Source organism: Lactuca serriola, chromosome 4 (assembly GCF_051521515.1).
Source record: "Lactuca serriola cultivar US96UC23 chromosome 4, Lser_US96UC23_V15, whole genome shotgun sequence".
Lineage (NCBI taxonomy): Eukaryota > Viridiplantae > Streptophyta > Magnoliopsida > Asterales > Asteraceae > Lactuca > Lactuca serriola.
In genome coordinates this window covers 180,588,896-180,597,892 of record NC_136411.1, presented here as the reverse complement: position 1 = coordinate 180,597,892, position 8,997 = coordinate 180,588,896, and the positions used below count along the sequence as shown (strand labels likewise).

The 8,997-nt window shown below is 33.6% G+C and overlaps 1 protein-coding gene across 1 annotated transcript; it reads right to left on the bottom strand.

Moving 5' to 3' along the window:
* Positions 1–6,197: 6,197 nt before the first annotated feature.
* Positions 6,198–8,555, bottom strand: LOC145099041 (UTP--glucose-1-phosphate uridylyltransferase 2-like). Its single transcript, XM_079036627.1, has 7 exons — positions 8,332–8,555; positions 7,252–7,327; positions 7,019–7,075; positions 6,840–6,923; positions 6,634–6,732; positions 6,344–6,520; positions 6,198–6,251 (listed from the first exon to the last, which is right to left on the bottom strand). Exons 1-7 carry the CDS (start codon positions 8,553–8,555, stop codon positions 6,225–6,227), a joined length of 744 nt encoding a protein of 247 aa, XP_078892753.1. The 3' UTR covers positions 6,198–6,224.
* Between the last annotated feature and the right edge of the window lie 442 nt (positions 8,556–8,997).

The window sequence follows — 8,997 nt, the reverse complement described above, 5'->3', positions numbered from 1 at the left end:
CTTAGGGTGCTTTAGGGTGTCTAGATGCTTCACAATGCCTTAGGGACTTGTCTAGATCCATCCTTGATGAGTGTATCACACAAAAAGCACAAAAATGCTACATTTATATGTGTTTACAGTTTGGGGATCTCCCAAAACTGTAAACACCTTAAAATTTGTATAAATGTCCCATAAATGTCCCATGGTTGTTCCTTATGCCTAGAATCTAACTTAGACTAGTGCCATGATTGAGCTAAGGACTTGAAAACCCCTAAATACCAAACCTGTGAGTGTAAGGTAGTAAACTCATGAGTTTAAGGTAGTAAACATGAGTTTTCGGTAGTAAACTCATGGAGAAATGATCGTTAGACCGTAAACTCCATTTAGGAGTGTTTTGATGCCACACAACACTTCCTAAGGCTTAAACATGAAGTAGGAATGTTTGGAATAGCTTAGAAGACTTCAAAACATCAAATGGTCAAAAGGTTAGGAGTTTACGACCGTAAACTCAAGGAGTGTTGGTCTTAAGGGAGTAAACTCATTTTAGAAGTGTTCCTTGAACCCCAAACACAGTAGCCTTTCCCTACAACACTTAGATGCCCTCCTTAGCACTTATAACACTTATACAAAGTGTTTGTCATGTCCTAGAGTGTCATGACTTGTTTATTAGTTGTTTAAAGACTAACTATTTATATACATATGTCCTCATATGGAATTAGGATCTTTGTGCCTGTCTAAGTCTTCACTTGACACCAAGCACTTATCCGACACTTCCATCCGATCCACTCGCAATAGGTGAGTTCATACACCTTTAACTAAACTTTTATACTTTTAAATGTTTTAAATGCTTTTATGTGGGGGGATACAAGTTGAATACTTATAGTTATTACATCAATCACATGTGATTAATAACTACAAAACCAATGATTTTTTTACTGTTCAAACTGTTTATCAAACTGTTTTACTTCAAATTGTTTTACAAATTCTTTTACTTATCAAATACTTTTACATAAACTCTATTATATATATTATCAATTGCATGCCTATATATGTATAGTTATATAAGAAATGTTTAAAAGACTTAGGAAGGCTATCCACCCTATTTCCTTTTTGCGCTTGAGATGTGGTCTGGTGGGACATCGGGTATCCGTCCGAAGGTTGTTTAAATATTAGTTATATATCATATGTACATATATAGTCATAAAGGTCCTTCCAGTTCATCCAATTCCCCTTGGTAGCAAGGGTATACATCCATGTTCATACGTACCAGTTAAATTACTAGTAAGCTACCATATGGGTAGTTTAGGAAGATACTAGAACTATTACTAGAACGCGATATCAGACAATGAGTCAGTTCATTCATGAGTCAATACTTTCTAGATAGAGAGAACATACATTACAACTAGTACACACAATACATTACTATACATGCTAGATAGAGAGAGAACACACAACAGCTAGCACACGTAGAACATTACAGTGATATGTTTACATGATTACATTTACATAGATACATCTAGAAAGAGAACATATACAACTATACAAGAAGAAGAACATATACTACTATGATAGAAAGAGAACATATACAACTATACTAGAAGAAGAACATATACAACTATACTAGAAGAGAACATATACAACTATACTGGAAAGAGAACATTTACAACTATATTAGAAAGAGAACATATACAACGATACTAAAACGATTAACAATACATTACATATACATGAATACGTTAACATAATTGTGATCAACTATCTCGGAGCATGCCTTCAATGTCATGGCCCGAGTTGTAGCCAGAGTCTCTTGGAGGGAGAGCGTGAGTTTGCGTATAGATCTATACTGGATTGACTATCCTACACCTTGCTGCTAGCTACAGCCAGACCTGCAGGTCTGCGGGTGCCAAGCGACATACCTTTTTACGACCTACATCGTCGTGTTACCTAGTCGATAGGATGGTACAATTAATCACATAATACCTTAATATAAATCCGGTTTAAGGTAGTTAGTACAGCAGTAGTTCCTATAATACAACACTACAGTACTACATTAATTTACACTTTACATATATTTAGTGATCATTTCACTTAAACATTAATGTACAAACTATATTTTGTTAATGATAGTTACACTTGGGAAAATTACACACTTTTAGAAGAAACGAACATATAAAACAGTTAAGTCTTGGTGGAAGATTACATTTAGAACGGTTAGGTCTTGGTATAAGACTCCCTTTTAATATAGTAGGAATCATAGGGATTTCTAGGGTTTTTCAAACGTTTACAGTTGTTTTACAAACATTCTCATACTTACACGAACTCTCTTTCAAAACATTTTCCACTCTTTCATTACATGTCAAACAAATACTGACATACAAATTAAGACGCATTAATACATATGATCTCACCAACTTTAAAGCTGATACTCTCTTTCAAAATAACATGTATCCTCAGGTTAACAGTAGACAGGTACTGATGCAAGGTTTAGAGAAGATGGAGCTCATTCAAGACTCATCTTTCATTTTGTTTATACTTTAGTGTCTATTATAATTTGACAGAACACTTGTATTAAAATTATATTATTAATGCAATGGATGATGTTGTTGCTTGTTTACTACTTTTCATTGTTGTGATACTGTACATGACGTCCTCCGCCCCAGAACGTTTCCGCCGTTCATGGTTTTGGGGTGTGACAGATAGGACCCGGTTTGTTCGGGATAGCCGCGGGCTACTGACCCGATATGGCCGGGTTTGGGTTCCGATGACCGGAGGAGTTAGACAGACAGTGATGGTCACTAATAGAAAAATAGCCTTTTACGACGCTCATTGCGCGTCGTAAAACGCTTAGACGACGCGCAAATGCGCGTCAAGGAAGGCCCTGTCATAAAGAGAGACGACGCGCATTTACGACGCGCATTTATGACACGCATTTACGACGCGCGTGTACGACGCGCATTGCGTATCAAGGAAGGCCCTGTCATAAAGGAAGATTACACGCATTTGCATGTCGTAACCTTACGACACACGTGTTTATGACACGCAATGCGTATCAAGGAAGCCCATGTCATAAAGGAAGAAGACACGCATTTTTGCATGTCATAATTTTCAATTTTTTTAAAATTATATATTTTTGATAAATTTACTAATTTTCAAACTAAATAACACATTAAAAATCTCATAATACAAAATAAAATACCATAAACAATAAAGATAATTCATTGCACTACTATGTCAAATACAAATAATCATTCCAATAGTAAGTAAATGTAACACATTGCTAATATTGCATAATATTTATTATAGAAAACAAAACATGTACAACCTTAAAAGAAACCCATGACTAAATTCTCCTTTAAAAATTTCCTTTATAAAGGAATAACCTTATGCAGGAACTTTGAGAGGCTTCAGGGCATGGAAGGATGTTGCAAGAGCTGTCAGTACCTACACATGGCAAATCGGTATCTTAACATTCAATACATAAAGAAATATGTTTAAAAATTTTCTATTGTCTTGAACACCTACATGATCAGCAAGCTTTTTTATACTCGGTAGCTTAACATGCAATACAATAAAGAAATATGTTTAAAAATTTTCTATTGTTTTGAACACCTGCATGATCAGCAAGCTTTTTTATACTCGGTAACTTAACATGCAATACAATAAATAAATATGTTTAAAAAATGCGTATAAATATCAAAAAACAAGATAGGAGCCGATCATTCTATGACACAAGGAAAAATATCCCTAGAGAACTATGAAAGAATTATGACACAAATGAATGAAATTGCATTGCTATTTCTTCAATACTTACTGCATAGAGTAAGACTTGGCCATCATCCATAGTTTTGAAGGACATTGATGTCTCGCTATGCTGCACATGTTAAAAATAAAAAAGAACAAAACAGAGTAACATATGGACTTATCTAGCTTGCTGAAATAGACATACAAAAGATTTTGCTGTACTAGCTTGGTGAAATAGACATACAAAAGATATCAGGAAAAGACCAAAATGCCCTTGTGTGAAAGTAGCTGGATTACTCACGTCTTTCTTCTCTTGAGCCAAAAGAAAAGGATCCCTGACACCAAGTACAGCAACACTTGTAAGAATAAGATCAAAGCAACGAAAAAAAGCACCCATTATCATCATTTTCCCTAATTTCGGATCCAATGGAAGTATTTTGGACCTAGAACAAATTAAAGTTCTATCATTTAGCAATTTGAATCATTCATTAAGATTCAAATCATCAAGAATAGTTAAAACTTACAGCTAATGGCTCTGGAGGATGCAAAGCAGCTGATAAAAACTCTCCAATACTTCCAACTTCCCAACTTATTATTTGAAAACAAAGAGAATTTAAAGGAGTTCTTAAAAGCTCGGGTAGTTGATATTTAGAAAAAGCATCATAAACACATTGAGGGTAAAGCAACATAGAAATTAGTCAACTTACAACTAATGGCTCTAGAAACATTCCCCTGGTTGCACACGCCCTGCTCTACCCCTTATCTAAGCAACAAAAAAAGCAACATAGAAATTAGTCAACAACCTTGACCAACAAAGTCAAAGGGTAAAAAGGTAACTTACTTGGCGAGCAGATGCTTGTGATATGCATGAAGGCAACAAACAAGGAGTGTTTTTCAAGGAATCAAAGGGTAAAAAGGTAACTTACTTAGAGAATCACAAGCTTTTGAGCTATAATTCTCAAAGTTTGATTGAGTCAATGCATCCTAACATATTGACATCAAAATTTAAACTAGTTGTAGTCTTTAGAATCAAAAGTTAAATTAGAGTTGACTTAACTTTACCAAAATCCAAATAAAGATTACCTCAACAAGTGATGTAATTTCATTTTTCCTTTTGTGTGGGACTAACAAGTGATGTAATTTCATTAATTATGTAACTATAACTAATGGAACTTTTATTTACAATGTATCTAAATTCATGTATTCCTCCTAAAACATATAACAATTTGTATACTTTATTCATATATGTTTCCGGTTATCAACTAGATGGATTCTTTCAAAATTCAATGCTAAGAAAAATAGATTTTACCTTTGTGGTTGCAGTCTTGAACATGCCTTCTTCTAGGCGTCTAATAATGTCCATCACCTTCTTTGGAGCTATCTCTTGTGTTTTGTTCGCTGCATTAAGAATTCATAGCTGGAGAAGAAGATTTAAAAACGTTAAGAGTAGAAAAAGATCAAATTAGACAGACACACAAACAGATCAGATCTACTAAGCAGGCAGCCAGGCATGATGGATAATAAATCAACACAAGGAGGGGAGGGGGTGTAAGTATAATCACTTGGTGTTGAGATGAAATAGGGAGTCACATGCCCTTACAGGAAACTGAACCAGGCCTAAGCTTATCGAGTCTAAAACTAGGTCAACACTAAGAGCATACAAAAACAAAAAAGTAATTTAAGAAAAATAATAATAATAATAATAATAATAATAATAATAATAATAAAGAGAATGGAAAGAAACAGTAGTTGTTTTTAAATGAGAAACTTACATTCTCTCCTGTATAAATTGGCGAGCCTTGAAAAAACCAGGCTCCATACTAAGATTATTACACATTATGTTCTGCTGTTGTGGATGTGGTATGCCAGGCAATGATGTCCAACCTTGGTTGGGTATCTGCCCAGAGAATTGTCCTGATGATATACGATTCATCTTTATCCTATTCCTGTCACCTCAGTCCTCACTTACTAGATATACTTCAATCCACCTTCATACTTTCAGCTTTCTCTCTTTCTCCTCTCTCCCCTCGCTACACTCATGGCATCTCTTTCTTAGCATCCTCCTAGGCATAAGATAGGGAGTGGTGTAACACCTTTAGCATTTTTCTTAACATCTCCCTTGAAACCTCCACTCCCTTTAGCCTAATCCCTTTAGCCTAAGTACCTAACCTAACCCCCTCATCTCACTTTGTACTTTAGAACTAGAAAAATATCCACTCAAAAACCATGGGCTAAAAACAACAAAACCACCATTCAACAATTAAAATGACGACAAAAAAGACGTCGTTAAATGAATAAATTCCAAGCACAAATATTTTCTTTTTCTTTTTTTAATATATATAAGAAAAAGCCGCATGTGAATGTGATGTGTCATAAAAATCGAAATTCTTGATTTATTCTACTGACAATAAAAACACATATTACACAAAATATTATGATTACCGAAAGGGAAAACAAAAACTCAAGTAATGTAAACCAACCACTCCCACCAAAACCTAACTTGTTTAGATATCACCAGCACCATGGACTTCCTGCAACCACCATATCCCACAATCAAATCATAATTCATAAATATTTTTTTTAATCATACAAACATACAAAATAGTTGTAATTTAGAAACGACCTTGTTTTGAATTACGGCTTTATCAGGGATTTCCAACTTGTCTCCGGACTTTGCTACAATGACCACTTTACCCTTGAGAACAAATGAAGATCCAAACCACACGTCACCAGAAACCTTCAAGCTATCCGGCTCGATAATACTGGGGATGGACTTGAAACGCTTCAAGAAATCTCCAACCTGATAAAACATTTTTTTTTACTTTTATTTCAATTATAACATATTCCTACTTTGATTTCGTTTATGGAATTTATTTTTAGTTAATATAATAAATGAAAGTAAAGTAACGAAACCTTCTTAAACTCAGGACCCAATTCAATTGAAGGGTTTGCTGGATCTATCCTAGCTGGATTACGGACCACATACCCATCTTTTTCCGGGTAAAGATCAGACTATAATAAATAATTAATTAATTATATATATATATATATATATATATATATATATATATATATATATATATATATATATATATATATATATATATATATAATCAAACTTGAACAAGGAGCAGATATGAACTTGCTTTCACTGGAAGGAATCGAGATCGGGGAACGATGATTCCAATCGCATTATCGAAAAACTGATTGAAATTAAATTAAAATTAGTAAAACATTTAATATTTGTATATAAAAAATAAAGGGAAATTAAAGAAGAATATGGAGATGATGATGATACCTTGATTGCAGCACCAGCTGCTGTTTCTAGCTGAAGAACTTTAATTCCTTCAACTTCCTGTAAACCGAACAATACTCATTATTTAAATATCAATGTACTTTCATTTATTTGTTTGCTTTCATATCTTTCTATTTAAACATGCTATACTTTTATAAAAAAAAATTATAATTTCTTTTTTTCTTATTAGGACATTAATAGGAATAAATGAAAGTAGGATGCTATAAAAGAAGTACCTTTGGATTTCGAATAATCTCCATCTTAAGTGCATCTGCTTGTACGAGTCTTTTAAGAGCATTCAAGTTCACCCACCTGGAAATACTTACAGGGTCAGTATTGTAAATAGTTAATTCAACAGTAAATTACATTTTTAGTCCTTTGAGTATAGCCTATTTTTTTGCGGTTTTGGTCCTTATTTGAGGTTTTTGGCGCCAAAAATCTGCTATACTCAGGGACGGAAAGTAGTTATTTTTGCTTGGAACATGGACCAAAAATGTTACAAGGATCTCAAATAAGGCCTACAATTGCAAGAGAAAACCTATTGGAACCTGCTTCACTTTTCCTGATTACAAACTGAAAGCCAACAACAATAGTAAAAAACTTATGAGTGTCTTTCCATTATTATTACAAACCAACTGAGAAAGTTAATCATACTACTTAGCCAAGTGTTGATAACTACCATACTTCTGTATCATGTGAATTATTAGTTGTTTTTGCACTTTATAGAAGAAAATAATGGGTAAAACCCAGCCTAACATGCCTTCCAAGTTGGATAAAGCTCAACCTTTACACCTCTAGATATATCCAAAATTCAATTTTATTTTATCAATTTAAGACATAAAGTCTTCTAACTCTCTAGTCTCTAGTAATTAAATATTAACATTCCAAGTGATGCGGTCATCTGAAACCAACACCTTGTAATCTTGTGCGGTAAACTTAATGCACACATCTATCTCTACCTTTATCTGCATGCTTTACAGATGTTTTCGAGTTCATCCCGGAGGTTGACTTTCTAGGAAGTCGTCACCACCTCAACAATACCAAATTTTGTTGCAATTAAATAGTGCCCACTTAGATTATGTCCTTCAATACCTGCCTCCTATCGAATTATGTTTATGTTAAATGTTTTTTTGGTCAGTTTCCATTTTTTTTTAACTATCTACCTGACTTGGGAAAAGGGAAAACTGGTCCAGTTTCTATAAGTCAAGGCACACACGTTGACCTCCAGAATGCTCAACACTGTGCAAAAAAGTAACAAAGGACAACAGTAAAGGCAAAGATGTCTGAAAAGAGCATAAAGATTCAACAAATATTACCTGCTTTGAAGTTCTTCTTCACAACAAATCATGCCAACAACAAATGTACTTTTCTGATAGGTAATCAAGAGATGTAATTTATGTTGTTGAAGCTCTTCAAAGATGATAAAAGAAGAAAAGAATAAATCTAACAAAATAGAGATAGGAATTACTCGGGAAGCAACCGATAGATCAACAGGTTCCTCAAAAAGCTGAGATGCAACCATGGCTTTTGAATACTTCATGATTTTATCTTCAAGATAATTAAACTAAACTTCCAAAAACATTAAAGTTAGTGATGTAAGCATAATCATGAGACAAAAAGCAATCAAAAAAGCAAATTTGAAAATCAATTTTAATATTTTATAAAGATATTAACTTTTCAAAAAAGCTAATTTACTAAATTGCTGCAACACTCGTGTTTCTAGCCTAGACATTTATATTGATTTGATAGTCTAGGTTAACCTTTGTAACTCATTTTGAAGAAATGAAAAGGAATTATGTGAATATTATGTGTTTTATGCTTAATTATTAGGGCTTAATTAATTAAGATTAAAAATAAGCGTCAAAATTAAAGTGTGAGATAAGCCCGATATCTTTACATAAAGTTGTAGTGGTCGAAACAAGGATTTCGGGGATATAAAGAATACCAAAATCCGAGTTATAACGAAGAAGTTATGATCTGTC

Excerpts from the sequence above, each read along its gene's own strand:
- LOC145099041 (XM_079036627.1), bottom strand. The coding sequence starts at position 8,555 with ATGAAGTATTCAAAAGCCATGGTTGCATCTCAGCTTTTTGAGGAACCT. Across the intron at positions 7,076-7,251 it reads AGATTATTCGAAATCCAAAG|GAAGTTGAAGGAATTAAAGT; the intron begins GTACTTCTTTTA and ends TTCGGTTTACAG. Across the intron at positions 6,924-7,018 it reads CAGCTGGTGCTGCAATCAAG|TTTTTCGATAATGCGATTGG; the intron begins GTATCATCATCA and ends AATTTCAATCAG.